At 43.1% G+C, this 15,640-nt stretch overlaps 2 protein-coding genes across 2 annotated transcripts in view; one reads left to right on the top strand and one right to left on the bottom strand.

Moving 5' to 3' along the window:
- Positions 1-753: 753 nt before the first annotated feature.
- On the top strand, positions 754-7,446 carry arx (aristaless related homeobox). The gene is made up of 5 exons (XM_022766318.1): positions 754-1,006; positions 1,372-1,936; positions 3,433-3,478; positions 5,309-5,640; positions 6,409-7,446. The coding sequence occupies exons 1-5, from the start codon at positions 817-819 to the stop codon at positions 6,674-6,676; spliced, it is 1,401 nt and encodes a 466-aa protein (XP_022622039.1). The 5' UTR covers positions 754-816; the 3' UTR covers positions 6,677-7,446.
- Positions 7,447-13,055: 5,609 nt separating this feature from the next.
- Positions 13,056-15,640, bottom strand: part of pola1 (DNA polymerase alpha 1, catalytic subunit) — a 54,627-nt gene continuing 52,042 nt past the window's right edge. The window contains exon 37 of the mRNA XM_022766271.1: positions 13,056-13,784. Coding sequence (XP_022621992.1) covers positions 13,648-13,784 — 137 coding nt within the window. The 3' untranslated portion in view covers positions 13,056-13,647. The remainder of the gene's footprint in view (positions 13,785-15,640) is intronic.

Genomic DNA, 15,640 nt, shown 5'->3' with positions numbered 1-15,640 from the left:
ATCCTTGAGAAAAAGTCTATTTTCATCTTGTGTTATGTGGCCTGCTGCAATTTGACCATTATTGTGTTTGGCTGCATTGTTGCGCTTCATGAATGTTGTAAAATACACCTGTATACTGACTCTGTTGCCACCTCTGACAAAGTCAACTTTACATTTTGTTGACCCCTATCATAAAATTTTAAACATTTTAATGTTAGACCACATAGATCATATATGTCAGAGTAAAATGAATATCAAACCGACAAGAGAGAAAGGAGGATTTAAATTGCTCCTTTTATCTTTATCTGTTGAGTTCGTTCCACGGAGAAAAAAAAAAAAAAAAAACTCCATGTCGGGTTTTGCTATCTTTCCCTCAAATTAACTTTAATCGTAAAATATATAAAGCACCTCCGCGCTGTCCCTCTCCCCGCATACACGTATACGAGCCAATCAGGCGCGCAATAACTGCCGACACGTATGCTGAGCTAGCGCGCGGAGCGGAGAAGCGCCTGGCAGATCGCAGCGCAGCGCGAGGCAGCCAAGCCGCTGTCCGTCATTAGCTGAGAGTGTGACAGAGGAGTGAGAGAGGAGAGAGAGGGAGGGAGAAAGATAGAGAGAGAGGGGGGGAGAGGACAGAAGGAGGTCCCGGTTCAAACAGACACACCGGTCTGAGAGGAGAGAATACGAAGAAGAAAAAGGAGAGCGCCGGACACCGAGAGAGAGAGAGAGAGAGGGAGAGAGAGGGGGAGAGAGAGAGAGAGAGAGAGAGAGAGAGAGAGAGGGAGAGAGTGGGAGACTGACAGGCGTTACAGAAACTAGACGAACCAAAGCGTCGACATGAGCGGTCAGTTTGAGGAAGATATCCACGACCGGGGCGAGAGGAAGAGCAGTAAATCCCCGACGCTGCTCTCCTCTTACTGCATAGAGAGCATTCTGGGCCGCCGGAGTCCCTGTAAGGTCAGACTGATAGGAGCGCAAAGTTTGACGGGTCTGCCCGGCAGAGGAGAGCTCGACAAAGCGGCTGACGGTAAGTTTACTTTGAAGTGGAATTAATAGAATAATCTACATGGGTCCTTTAGGAACATTGTAGAGGATAAACATGAAGGTTAGACCTAACAAAAAAGAGTCTTATGCTCAAAGTGTGTAGTTAATGCCTCAGGAGGAGTTTCTTGTCATTGCCATCAACTCAGCACATGTTTACGGAGAATAACCTCGTTGGTTTCGTAATAGTTGGCTAATAAATGTTTTCTAAACTTAACAGTTGTTGTAAAGTCTGAAGACATTGTTTATAGATCTATAGCGGTAACCTATTTAAAAAGAAATGTTTGCTCTGCTTTTCACAGCCATTTTGTTATTCATTATTTTGACATCTATGACACGCTTCTCTCTCAGGATCAACGAAAGACCCCCTTTCCCTCAGTGCTGACATGCACCTGCCACCCAAGCTCCGCCGGCTGTACGGACCCGGGGGGAAGTACCTCCACGACCACGCAGAGAAGCTGGACAGGGAGCGACTTCTCCTGGAGCACGCCAGCGACAGCCTCAAAATCAGCCAGGCGCCGCAGGTGAGCATCAGCCGCAGTAAGTCCTACCGGGAGAACGCGTCACTGAGCCGGGGGGAAGGCGACCAGAGCCCCGGGGAGGGCTCGGAAGACGGCAGCCTGGGACTGGTGGAGCTCGGTCCGTTGAAGTTCGAGGAGGACGCCGGGAAGGAAGAGGAGAACTGCGCGGACGCGGCAGCGCTGTCCCCGAAGGACGAAGAGAGGGAGAGCTTGAACGCCGGGGATGGGGACGTGAGGGACGGGGAGGACAGCGTGTGTCTGTCTGCGGGCAGTGACTCGGAGGAAGGGATGCTGAAACGGAAGCAGAGAAGATACAGGACTACGTTCACCAGTTACCAGCTGGAGGAGCTGGAGAGGGCTTTCCAGAAGACACACTACCCCGACGTCTTCACCAGGTAAGAAAATCAGACAATTTTAAGACTGGAAAAATTTTGTTTTTACATCCAAAATTTTTTACTGTACTGAAATTATTATTATTATTATTATTATTATAATCATCATTATTATTATTATTATTATTATTATTATTGTTTTCTTGCATAGCCTATACGTTTACAAATTAAAACCCAAATTTGTAGGTGTATACCCTACATTTTAATTTAAATGCACACAAAACGTAGATTACTATAGTCTATAATGATAATGTGTCATAAGAATTTATTATTTTTATTGTTATCATCATTATTATTATTACTACAGTTGGCTGTGTTTAAAACAAACACCCCCAAAAAAACGTGCATCCTTGCTCTAATAATTTTATTAGGGAGGATTAATAAATTGCTCCAATAATTCCATGCATTGAATGTGATAATTAATTGCATTTATTTTTAAATAAACAAATTCCACACGTCTTTAACAGGGCATGTGCGGATCACACCTCATAAAAATGCCCCAACACCAAACCCGTGCCTTGCATAAGTGAACACAATAGGCCTGTAAGTGCTAACACATTGGGGACATTTTGTTACCTGTATCCGCTATTGTTGATGCAGATGACAGCGGTATTATTCTCAGGAAGAATAATTACCCGGTGTAGCTCAGGTTAGCTGCTGGACGTGATACTGAATACAGGCTGCAAAAAAACACAAAATACAGTCAGGGCCTATAACCTCAAGCCCAAGGGCAGGTGTATTCGCGCAAACACACACGCAAACACACAAACCACACACACATACACACACACACACACACACACACTGAACTGCAGGGCATCATAATATGGATTTTCTGGGGGTTTTATGTTGTAGAATTGTTTTAGAAAAATACCTTATTAGGACTTTTATGCAGCAGGGCATAAAAACAAAATAAACTCACTTATGAATAAAATTTTAGAGCTATTTTCTGACGCAAACCCGCGTTTAATGCTTGATAATAAACGCTTTTCAGATACTACAGGACACAAGAACCTACATTTTCGGTTTTATTCTCCTTTTTTTAACCATTGGGATTATTCATATTTTCCAATCGATTTACTTTAAGACGACTTGTAGGTCTAATTTGCACTGCAAGCCCATCTTGCAGCTGAAGGGAGCGTCAATTGCTTTGTGGCAGGCTAGTTTAGATGTCATTATTTCAACCATTATGTTGTTACAGTGACAGGCCTGGGCTAAGGAAAATCTAACAATCACTAGGCCTATTTCTACCCATTCGTGACAGGGAAAATAGAATATGGCTATGGCGTCTTTCTGCATGCCAGGGAGGAGGAAAAAAGAAACAAGCGTATTTTGGTCGTCTTTTGTTGACAGTGAACAACAGGAGGGGACAAAACAGCAATTCTACGTTGCTTCCTAACGGTGGCCTATAACCTTGAATCTTTTCTTTCTGTCTCTCTGCCTTTTCTCCCTTCCTCTTTCTTTCTTTCTTTCTTTTTTTTTTTTTAAATTCTTTTCAGAGAGGAGCTCGCAATGCGCCTGGATCTTACCGAGGCCCGTGTTCAAGTAAGTGTCTCTCTGTTTATCTTTATCTGGAAAGAGAAGCCTGTGACTTGTAAATCAAATAGGGAAAAGCAGCATCCTCTAATGTTTTATGTCCTCTATAAAATGTCCCTGGTACACAGCGCTGGATAATAGCCGGTGATATGCGTCACTGATTGAGGATCAACGATTACTGGCCAATTTGAGGCAGTAATTTATTACAGTAAAAATGTGTTAAATGGCCCCAGTCGCTGCGCAGGGAAGGTCTTTCCTGTTATTGAATGTTATTACACGCGAACGGGGACGTTTTAGTGGCAATTAAGCCGACGCTGGTGATTCATAAAAAGCTCACTTAGTGCTGGAGCAAACACTGTCTATATTCCTGGGATGAGACGGTGTTTGAATTCCCATCAGAGGGGACAGAGAGGGGGCGAGGCCGAGGTGTGTGTGTGTGTGTGTGTGTGAGTAAAAAGATGTGTGTGGGAATAAGAGAGAGGAGGAAGGGAGGGGGAGGGGGAGGGAGGGAGAGAAAGAGGGGAGGGATAATGCTATTTGATTTCCCATTATGTGATTGCAATAGACCTGCATTGATCCGATGCTTTGCACTTGGGAGCGAATGACAGACCATTAAAGGTGTTTGCTCCCCGCTACCCCCCCCACCCCTCCATCCTGCTCTCTCCATCCCTCCCTCTCCTTCGCCTTACACTGAAAGCGTGGCTTGCATGTCGAAAGCCCGGGCTCATAACCAGAGAGACAGTTCAAACACGGTGGAAGCTCGGACACCCCCCCACCCCCACCCCTCCATCCTGCTCTCTCCATCCCTCCCTCTCCTTCGCCTTACACTGAAAGCGTGGCTTGCATGTCGAAAGCCCGGGCTCATAACCAGAGAGACAGTTCAAACACGGTGGAAGCTCGGAGAGGTTATGGCCGACGGTAAAACAACAGATGTCTCTTTAGGGGCCGTAGGTGAACAAATCACTTAACGGGCGCCATCAGGAGGTGATAAAAACTCATAAATTCCCGAGGGGCTGTGTAATGCTAAACAGCCCTCTGGGAATAATGTGTGTGTGTGTGTGTGTGTGTGTGTGTGTGTGTGTAGTCCCTGTCGCTCAAGCTGGTTCGTTCAATCACTTTGCTCATGTTGACATTTTGCTCATTGTGAGAGCCCCGTGCTTCTGCAGTGCAAACTGGGCAACAGTGGATGCGTGGGAAAGTTAAATACTCTCTTGGATGGAAGTCACTTGTTCTACATCTCTTAAGAATTTAATTTAAAGCGCATTAATTGTTATTGGAGCCAGTTCAGCGGTAATTTTCTGGATCTTTTGTTAACACCGCTCTTAATTATCTCTCCCCACCCAGCAGCCCGTCTACACGGACGGGGGGGGGGGGTTAAAACAATAAGTATTTAATACCCTGACGCAGTTTATCTCTATAGTTATTTCACCCTGACTTTCCGCCTGTTGGCCACCACCTGAACTAGACAACTATTAGAGAACACTGACACAACACTGAATAGAGTCTGGTCTGGTTAACTATACAATGACACATTGCTGTCATGTTAGCAGGGCAGGGAGCTACAGCCTAGTTTTAAATGTGTATAAGCTGCATAACTGAACAGTCTTGAGCTTTGCTTGTAAGCATCTGTTCAGACAGGAGGAAATGCCTCTTTGTGTAGGGGAAATTGCCTATTTATGTATTTATTGTAAAAAAAAAAAATTTTTTAGACTTCTTTCCTGTTTCTTTTATCACTTTGATCAGTATTTGACTTATTAGAACCAAGATTTATGTTCTACTGCCTTTGTCATCTTCTCAAAACCTTCTCATACTAATCTGTATCTTCATCTCTGCCCTCAGGTGTGGTTTCAGAACCGCAGGGCCAAGTGGAGGAAGCGCGAGAAGGCCGGGGTGCAGGCCCACCCGTCAGGCCTGCCGTTCCCAGGCCCCCTTGCGGCTGGCCACCCTCTCAGCCACTACCTGGAGGGAGGTCCCTTCCCTCCCCACCCACACCCAGCCCTGGAGTCTGCCTGGACGGCTGCCGCAGCCGCAGCGGCGGCCTTCCCAGGCCTGGCCCCACCGCCTCACAATGGCTCTGCTCCACCCCTGGCCACCCCGCTCGGCCTGGGCACTTTTCTGGGCACGGCTGCCATGTTTCGCCACCCTGCCTTCATTGGACCCACTTTTGGCAGGTAAGCTGCACCCATACACAGACCTCCCTTGGACCTGATGTCTACTATTCAGAGCCCAACAATCATTGTACTTGTAGGACATCACATTTATCCCTGTATTTACAGTAAATGACTACAATTTTGTAGTCAAGCACATGTACAGAACAATGCACATCCGCAACCGAGCTTAAAATAAACTCCCAACACTTCATGCAACTCTAATGACTGATGGTTACAGTAATCCTCAGTCACACTGCATTACTGTTTATCTAAGTGTCTGATATAAATATGTTATACTTTTAACCACTCACAGTGGTGTGTAATCACTCTGTCAAATGCCTTAATAAATTAACCAAACGTGTGATCCTGTCAGACAAGCTGTGAGGAGGGGTGGCACTGCACACGCCATATGCCACAATTAGCTCCCTTCTCTCTATTATACAGCATTATTAACCTTGTACTCTCCATGTAGTCTTTCATATTAGGGAAGCCAGCATGCAATAAATGACATAAATCTAGTTAAGGATCATTTTAAGACAACCTGAGAAACCTAAGAGGAAATAAAACACATCTGAGGCACATTTACAGGCAATGGTTTCCCTTTATACTGCTGTTACACAAACAGTATTTTGAGTAAACGCCGCTGAGTAATGTGAGGAGAAAGAGGTTATAAGGCACGATTAGTTTGAAAAATAAGACTTTTGTTATCTTGTAATGAATAATTTTACCGTGAAAACATGTTTAGCATCCATCAGTGTTGTAGATGGTCACATTTCTGTCTTCTTTCAGGCTCTTCTCCAGTATGGGTCCCCTGACCAGTGCTTCCACCGCTGCAGCTCTTCTCCGTCAGCCTGCTCCTCCTGTAGAGAACCCCTCCCACGCAGGGCCTGTCCTCCCTGACCCTTCCGCTTCTTCCTCCACCTCCTCTTCCTCAGCTGCAGCAGACCGCAGGGCCTCCAGTATCGCCGCGCTGCGCCTCAAGGCGAAGGAACACTCGGCTCAGCTCACCCAGCTTAACATCCTGCCCACCGGAGCCGCAGGGAAGGAGGTGTGCTGAACACTCAACACCAGCTCTAGGCCCCCCTTGTCCCGGGCTTACGTCCCATTCCATGACACCCCTGTCCCACGTCCAAAAACCCATTCATACCTCTGGAGGCTGATGACCTGATGTCCCGTGTTCAACCATCCCTGTTACCTCATGTTTCCCCAACAAAATAGCACGACCAAATTCAAAAGAGCACTAGCTAAAAAAAAGTGTGTGTTTGTGTGTGTGTGTATAATAATTACAGCTATTGTAACATTGTTTCACGCTTCATTGTTTAAACAACAATAACAGCATTTTAAGCTTAGAAAATTAAATTCTTTTCAATATTTCTTGAGATTTTATCAATAAATTAAACTTAAAATTACGTTCTGTATCATCACTTCAGGTATAATGTATACTTTTACATAGTATATAGACAGTACAAAGCACACATATCGCCAGTGAAGGAATGTAACAATGTACATTGAGTTCTGTACTTTAAATTTGAAGTACTTGTACTTTACTCTAGTATTTCCATTTGTTTCCACTTTAGACTTATACTTCACTACAGAGAAAAACGATGTACTTTTAAATCCACTACATTACTTTACAAATGATTTAATTCAGATATCTAAAATATCTGCTGATCTTACAAAATATGAAGCATTGTTATAGATGGAACTACCTAACAGTATGGAAAAAATTAGATCCATCTCAACCAGCTACAACAACCTGCTACTCACACAATAATGCCTTAGGAATAATACTTCAGTATTATAACTCTCACAGGGGCCATTTTCTGTATTCACTGCCAAACTTTTTATACTTAAAGTTTAAGTTTATAAGTTAAAATAATATAAGTTATATATATATATATATGTGTGTGTGTATATGTATATGTATATATAGGCCTACATAATACTTCTGTACCGGCAGCAATCTAAAAACAGTACTACTTGTAGCAGAGTATTTTACAGAGGGGTTTGGTTGCTTTTACTTATGTGTCACACGCGCGCGCGCGCGCATACACACACACACACACATACACACACACAAACATGCACGCATACAGAGCTGAAGAACCGCAGGGGAACCCAGACTTTTAGAAAGGATTCTTGTGCTACTTCAAATGTGGACAACCCGAGTGCTCGACATTAACACTGCTTCATCTGTATGCATTGATGTGGGCTGCGCCAGTCTGCGTCTGTAATAAAGGCGAGTTGGAGGAGGCCCCCCCCCCCCACCCCCGCGCCCCCAGAACCAAAGGAAACCTGTCCATAGACCTTCCATAGCCTTCTCTACAAGCCTGACCTCTCCACGCTGCTCGCCTGTCCAGCAGAAACACTCAGCCGCACCTATGTATTTTTAATCTCCGAATCAAACCGGAGTTACTTATGGTCTTTTAAAACCACGTCAGCGGCAAATCACACCCCCTCGACACACACACCTTTGGTTACCACAGCAGTGGCATCTCCGCTGAGTCTGACTCCAGGACACGCGAGCAAAGTTGAGACCTGAGATGTTTCTCTAATGACGTGACGGTGTGAAAGAAAATTGTACATATTGTGTAAAAAAAAAAAAAAAAAAAAAGGGGGGGGGGGGCGTAGAAGAAAAAAAGGATGATTTTCAAAACAAGGTCGTGTATATTTCAGGAGACCGTGTTTTGATGATTTGCACTCGGTGTAGTGTTTAATGAATGTCGCCCTGTGTAGAATTTCACCTGTGTTTATGAATTATTAGGTTTTTAGATAATTATTTATGTCAAAACTTTTCCCCGAGGAACTGAGTGAAGGACAGTTTTTTTCTTATTAAGTGCTTGTAAGTTTCCTGGTTTAATAATGCTAATTTGAATAAATTACATTGGTAAAATGAGTTATCTTTTATTATTTCAAATTCCTTTAAGACTGACATAGGCCTAAACCAGGAAAAATAAACAATGTGAAATAGAATATTATAGAAATATTAATAAAAGGTGTTATGAAGAAATTGTGTTTTTTTGTCTTACATTGAAGAATAATTTTGCAAAACACAAATTCTTAAGGAAAGCACAATTTATGGGAGTTGTTTTTTTTTTTTTAAATCTATTATAAATCATTTGAGGGTTATTGAAAGCTGGAATGTGAAATAAATATCCATCCACCCTCAGTAACAGATTGGTGTTCAGAATACCTGCAGACCAGCTTAGAAGGATAAAAAAAAAAAATTCCAATGAGAAATTTATCGCCGCAGAGAGCAGAGATGTAGGCGCACTGCTCCACCTGAATAAGAGAGAATGTATTAGGTGCATAATCCAGTGCGCTGCGTGCGTCTGTCCTCTTCAGCGGAGTTGACAAAATACTGACCATATATTCATGAGCTTAATCCCCAACATGTGAAACGCGCGACAAAGGCGAGGGGTTTTCAATTAGATCGCCCACTTTATGTGTGTGTGTGTGTGTGTGTGTGTGTGTGGGGGGGGGGGGCGTCACAAAACTTCCTTTAAAACCCTTTAAAGGCGCTAAATTGGTCTTAACATCTGTAATGCAGTGTCGATGGAAGCGAGTCCCCTTTGTCATTAATGAAGTAACAAACCACTTCATCAAACGGCTTTCACACACACACACACCTCGTAGAGTTAATTCCCCCAAATCCCCCCCCCCCTCCCCCCTTTGGATCTTACTACTGATGCAGGACCATTACAGCAATCAATGGTTATTCTCCTCCGTTTGACCCATCTATGGTACCCGACCAAATCGCGTGAAATTACCCCGCGGATTAATGTAGTCCCTCTTTTTATTGTCTGCATCTGTGAACACCCTTTTCTTATTCCTTCGGCGCTCTTGTTTTATAGATCTGCAGGTCCTATACCTGTTAATCATTCAATTTACTCTAAACACGCATGGAATTAGATCCGATAAGGGACGGATGGAGAGATGCTATATCTGTACATGAATTTAACCTAACACACGCGCGCGCGAGCGCGCGCACGCATGAACGCACGCACGCACGCTCAACCTCATACAAAGTCACCCAGCTGCTCTTTGGAGCATAATGCAAAAAAGGAGGAGGAGGAGGGGGGGAAAGAAAAGATAAAAACCAATTTTCTCCTGCGCACAGACCACCATCTACCATGTTTTTTAAAATTCCTATTCTTTTGCTCAAGCTCAGTGGAGCGTGTGTGTTTTTTTTCCTTTATGGCCCTATAGGGTTTTGATGAGATTGTCCGGGGAGTTTTAATCTTATTGTGAATATAACTAATGAATGGCAAACCAATTTGTCCCTAATATCTGGGGAATGCCGGGAGGCGGGTGACCTGCTGGGAGCAAGGCTTAAACTTTCTTTGCAGCGCAAAAAGGCGAGAAAATTGAAATGCTGTAGCGGGGCAATAGCTCTGGATTTATAAAGTCACACTTGTTGGATGTGTGTTCTTTCATTCCAGACAGGCCTGTACTTACGTAGGCCATGAGGCTCCATGAATGATCATCATAATGAATGTTGATATAAAAAGGGTCAATACAGTCCAATCACACCGCATTTCCTTGCAAATTGGCTGCAAAAAAAAAGAAAAAATCCTACATGATTTGGCTCAATGTGTCAATACACTGGGCCTTAATGCCCCCGCCCGCCTCTCACAGGTTAACCCAGGTGTCCAGAAAATGTCTTCCCACTGACTTGTGCCCATTTTCATCGCCGCCATTCCCCTATTCTCCCTTTCCTTCCCCCTGCTCTTGGGTTTGATTTGGACCGTGATTTGGATTCTACCTGGCCTCGTTTCTCCCACCACGTCCCTGCCTGAGAGAATAGGCCCAATCACTCCACAGCCTCAGCCGGATCAGTCCTCACTCAGTCCCCGGGAGAGGAGCTCTAAAAGGCGCTTTGATGAACAGCACCCCCCCCCCACCACCACCACCACCACCACCACTCCCCCTCCCTCCCTCCTCCTCCTCCTCCTCCCAGGCGGAGAACCGCGGCCCCGATGAAAGACCTGAATAGCAGGGCCATGGCACTCCGCTCCCCTCTCGGATCGCCCCTTAATTCCCCGTCTCTCTTGCTCTCATCCAATTAGCTCAGTGTATTAAGCGGTTTATCGTCTCATAACGCCCTTTCAGCTCCAACAAGGGAGACACTTTGCAATAGGACCAGCTCTCCTTTTGACACCCTCTCTGGTGCTTGTATGTTCCACCGCGCTATGAATAACAGGGACAGAATAGGGGACTAATTCCCTCATCAAAGCCTACCTTGTCCATCGCTGGTCAAAACGACAAGCAATAAAGCTTAACACGACAATACAAAGAGACTTGTTCGACCTTATTAGCTTAGCAGGGTCGAATTAATGCAGGGACTCAATTTGACTGGGTTTACTCCAAACTGAGGGGACAAAACGGGGCCTTCACTTAAAAACCTGCAGCCTGGATAGTGGGAATAGCAGGCCTACAGTGCACATCTCCTGTGAGTTGAGGTTGATTAAGTCTAAGGAAAATACAGAGTTAAAAAAAAAAAACAGGCTAAGCAACTGTGGGAGAAGTAGTTGAGCTGATATGATTTAATAAATATGTAAAGTTATGAGCAATAGGCTGTAAATGCGCTCAGACACTTTCTCTCACACACAGCCCGTTCTATCCATTGCATAGTGAATCATGGTTTAAGTGTTCAGCCCACTTAAGGTTGCCTTCACAAGTCACAGTGGTTTGAAGTGATTTGTGAGGCGTGCAGTGTTTATGGAAATGCACACCGCAGGATGGAGTAAAAAATCCCTTGACTGTATTAACACAAATGAGAATTCTTGGAGGAAAACGGTGAAACAAGCAAGTTACAGACTGAACTTTGACTCCAGCAGAGGAAATACATACAGAACTCAAAGTGTAGCGCAATATGACAATATATACTCTACCATGAGACAATATACATTTACCTCGCCTTACCGTTACCCTTCTAATATCAGTGAGCAGGAGTTTTACGGCAATACTGGATTTTTACATGATCTGGCATGAATGTAAAGAGGCGCCTTAATCTAACAGGTATTTAATTCTCTAGATTAGCCAAAAGCAGACATTCCTGTCTGAATTTTCTTCTCTACTAATTTTTCTCAATTTTTTCCCCCCACAAAATGCACTACAACCTGATTATATTTTATATAGTTAAATATACCATAAAAAAGGATTTTATCTATATCATTGACTCCTATTCAGAAATCACTGAAATCTCTCATTAGTAAGGCAAAACTCCCCAAAATGTTGTAATTAATAATGTAATTTGAAAGGACAAAGCCGGTGACAGCTTCTATTTTTCTTAGTGCAAACAAATCCCATTTAAGGACTTAAACCAATGATGTGTCAGCCGAGCCTATACGCTACACAAAACGATGTAAATCCACATAAACAGGTCACGTAGTTTTGTTAAAATAATTTTTAAAAAAAGCTCAGTAATTTCTCAAAGCAGCTGGGCACTGTAGTTTTTAGCAAACATTACTCAAACAAGAATACATGGTGAATTTGTTGGGGACTATTTTCAGTTGTGGATTCATACACATTTGGTGCATTAGCAAGCATTTACAGTATGTGGTTTAACTTTAAATAATTTACAGTGCCCCTTGTTTATGGTAATGAAGGAAAATGTCACCAAGTGCAACAGAGAGGATCACTGATGTGTTTTTCATAGTTTTTGGACAACAGTGAAGCTCTATAATACAGAGGACTGCTGCATACAGACAGTAGCCGTTAGCAGGATCAATTCACTGTAGCTTTTGGTCTTTTCATGAGATTTATTAACAATAAGAAATATTGTTTAAATATGTTTATAAATGAAGCTGAAGATGCCCCAATTCTACATAATGGGGATATTTTGTTGATTCTTCTCATTTTCATTTTTAGGCCCTAAATGTCACTTTCATGTCATGTTTACTGTATTACAGTGTGTTACAGTAACACAGGAAACACGGAGACGTTACAGGATATCCATCACCCATTTCTGTCACCCCCCCCCCCACTGCAAATGACAAGATTAACATCTTATCCATTTAGCTTTTTATTGAGATTTTAGTATCAAAAAGGTTCTCATCAATAACAAAATATCCAACATGAAATATTCTAGTCATTACAAAAAAAATCATTACATAAACCCTCCTGAGCAATACAAGTTGGATATGTGGAAAATTACACACATTAAAACACAATCGGCACAGAGGAGGGAGGGCTGAAGAAAAAGGGAGTGAAATGGATGAAATGGCATCAGTTAAACAGAGGCGGTGGAGGAGAAGGAGATCAGCTGTTCGATACGGAGACAAAAGAGCGAGGGAGCAGCACGTGTGGCCTCCTTCACCCTGTCACTCCCTGTATCCTCCTTACTTCTTTCTTTCATCGTCTGATCTCACACACACTCACACACACACACACACACACACACACACACACACACACACACACACACACACACACACACACACACACACACACACACACACACACACACACACACACACACACTCGGGATGAATGGTGGTAATCAGAACAAGTGTCCGATCGCTGCAGGCATCCAGTGGTCTTAGTGGCTGGGGTCACTATCATTGGCTAATTAGCTTTTGGAGTATGCTGGCTGCTCTGAAGATAAGTCATTTTTACACACACTCACATACACACACACACATCTGAGCACAGCTAGCCTCCATACACACACAATAGACTGTCATTTAGGTATGATTGCTACTCCCCTTTACCATACAGAGTCAGGGTGATGGGGTCACGCCTTAAGAGGGTGTGTGTGTGTGTGTGTGTGTGTGTGTGAGAGAACAGAGTGTCTATGTGAAGAAACTGGAGGAGGAGAAAGAAGTGACTGGATTTTAAGATGAGTCCATTAGGTTTAGGGAGGGTGATAAGGAGGTCAGGAGGTCAAAGTCCGAAATCATCCACGCTGCTATGTTCAGAAACCAAAAACAGGAAAAGATGTGGTTGAATTTTCAAATCTCCAGCTTTGAGTCTGACGTTGAAGCCTCTTAGTGGGGGTGCCTTCTCAGACGTGTGTGTGTTATTTTACTTGAGGGAGGAGAAGGCCTGGAAGAGTTTGGCCAGGTTAATCTCCGAGTAGCCACTGGTGGCCAAGGCTTTGTCCGGCACTTCCTTCAGCTTCTGATACACCTCCCTTGTCTTGGACAACCCGTTTACATAACCTGGAGGAGAAGAAAGGAACGAAGAGTTATCATTGTCGGAGCTCAGTGGAAGATCATTCAGCTCCTCAACTGCATCAAAGTCAATACTACAGGCTACAGCGACATGTCCATTAGCGATTCCCTCCTGGATGACTCTCACCCCCCTCCACCCCTATGATTGGCTTCTGCTGAAACCAACTGTAAGAGGAGCAGAGTGCCCACCACCTTTGTCTTGTCACTAATAAACACTGAGGAGCATATCACCCTTAACTGGAGAGCAAACAGATCTAATGCTATCTGTCAGCATTGCTATCACTTTGAGGGCCGGCAGGGGGATCACACAGAATTGGACTGATGGGTCGATGGCGACACGTGCGCGCACACACAGGATCATAAGATCGATAGAAAAGCCCAACGAGAGCATGGAGTCAATATCATGTCCCTGTTATCCCTTCAGGTGGGCCGTAATAAAGCCAGACAGAAGACAGAGAGCTGACTATCCTGGGCTGGGTGGCCACCAAAATCAAATCTTTACAATATTATACTGAGCGTCAAGTGTGGATGAAGTATCATGAAACCAAGTAATAACACACTATCAAACCAAAGAGTGCAGCAAGCTACATCTGGAATAATAGTGAGATGACTGGAGCAGACGCTGGTGAAGAAGCAGGGAGATGGAAATGAGCTTGAGAAAGTTCTGTTTGGTATTGATTTGATTTTACAGCAATATTCATTCTCACTCATACAGATCATAAACTGTGTTTTTCTATCTTTTATAATAAAAAACAATGAGCCAAAAAAATCTCACACATTGTTGATCACCTGTATTATCTTGATTTATGAGATTTCAGCCACAGATGTTCATCTGTTAAAATTTGTACAGACAAACAGCATCAGTATAATATATATGTAAACCCAGCCCAGGGAAAAACCCACCAATCACAGTATCAGCAGGGAATTAAGTCCAATAAGCTCTTCTGATTGTAAACAGAATTAATACATCAAGTGCATAGACACATCAGGCTCAATCAAAACAAAAGCATCAGAAAAGCACAATGTGCACAAATGATCATGTAAGAGGGAATTTAAATTCCAATGGATGGATCAAGAGTAAAACATTTTCCTGTGGTTATGTTCACATGTATCGTAACTGCTGTTTGTAAAAGTGCAGCTTTTCGGTCTTAAAAACTTTCTGAAGTGGAAGAACCTGTACTGTAGAAAATTTAAAAAACTACAAACGAAAAATTTTCAAGCATGTTAAAAAAATAAAATGTATTGTTTAAAAGAATTTGACAAATGACTATTGGCCACAAAAATGATGCTTATAGCCAGTTAAAACTGCAACTAGAGCTAAAACAATTAGTCAATTAATGAATTAGTCAACTGACAGAACAATCATTGTAAATGCCAAAAACTCATTGTTATTGCTTCAGATTCCTGAATACTTCTGGTCAACGTAAATAAAGTGAAGATGTTTAGCTTCTGGTCCGTTGTCTGCACAAAACAAATTGTCTATGAGGGATGTTTTTTTTTAAATCAAATCCTCTCATTTAAAAAGAGGGAACAAGGGAATGTTTGGTATTCCTGCTTGATGAATGACTAACTAATGAATCAGTTGTCAAAATTGGTGGTGATTAAGTTTTTGCGCATTAACTAATCAATTAATGAACCAATTGTTTCAGCAGTAATCCAAACCCTGAACATCAGCAATAACACTAAAAGTAACAGTCATCATCTGTAAAAGATGTTTTCAGAAGACAAGTTCTAGCTATACTGACTTCTATATGTGAGCATGTCTGTAATTTATCTAGATGACATGCTGTGTACAAAGACATGAGCGCGCGCGCACGCACACACACACGCACACGCACACACAC

Source organism: Seriola dumerili, unplaced genomic scaffold, assembly GCF_002260705.1.
Source record: "Seriola dumerili isolate Sdu_G_001 unplaced genomic scaffold, Sdu_1.0 BDQW01000822.1, whole genome shotgun sequence".
NCBI classification, from domain to species: domain Eukaryota; kingdom Metazoa; phylum Chordata; class Actinopteri; order Carangiformes; family Carangidae; genus Seriola; species Seriola dumerili.
This window is presented reverse-complemented; position numbering and strand designations above follow the sequence as displayed.

Bases quoted from the DNA above. Each gene is read 5' to 3' on its own strand.
- arx (XM_022766318.1), top strand. From the start codon at position 817: ATGAGCGGTCAGTTTGAGGAAGATATCCACGACCGGGGCGAGAGGAAG. The intron at 1,007-1,371 runs GTAAGTTTACTT...CTTCTCTCTCAG, and splicing joins GCTCGACAAAGCGGCTGACG to GATCAACGAAAGACCCCCTT. The intron at 1,937-3,432 runs GTAAGAAAATCA...AATTCTTTTCAG, and splicing joins TACCCCGACGTCTTCACCAG to AGAGGAGCTCGCAATGCGCC.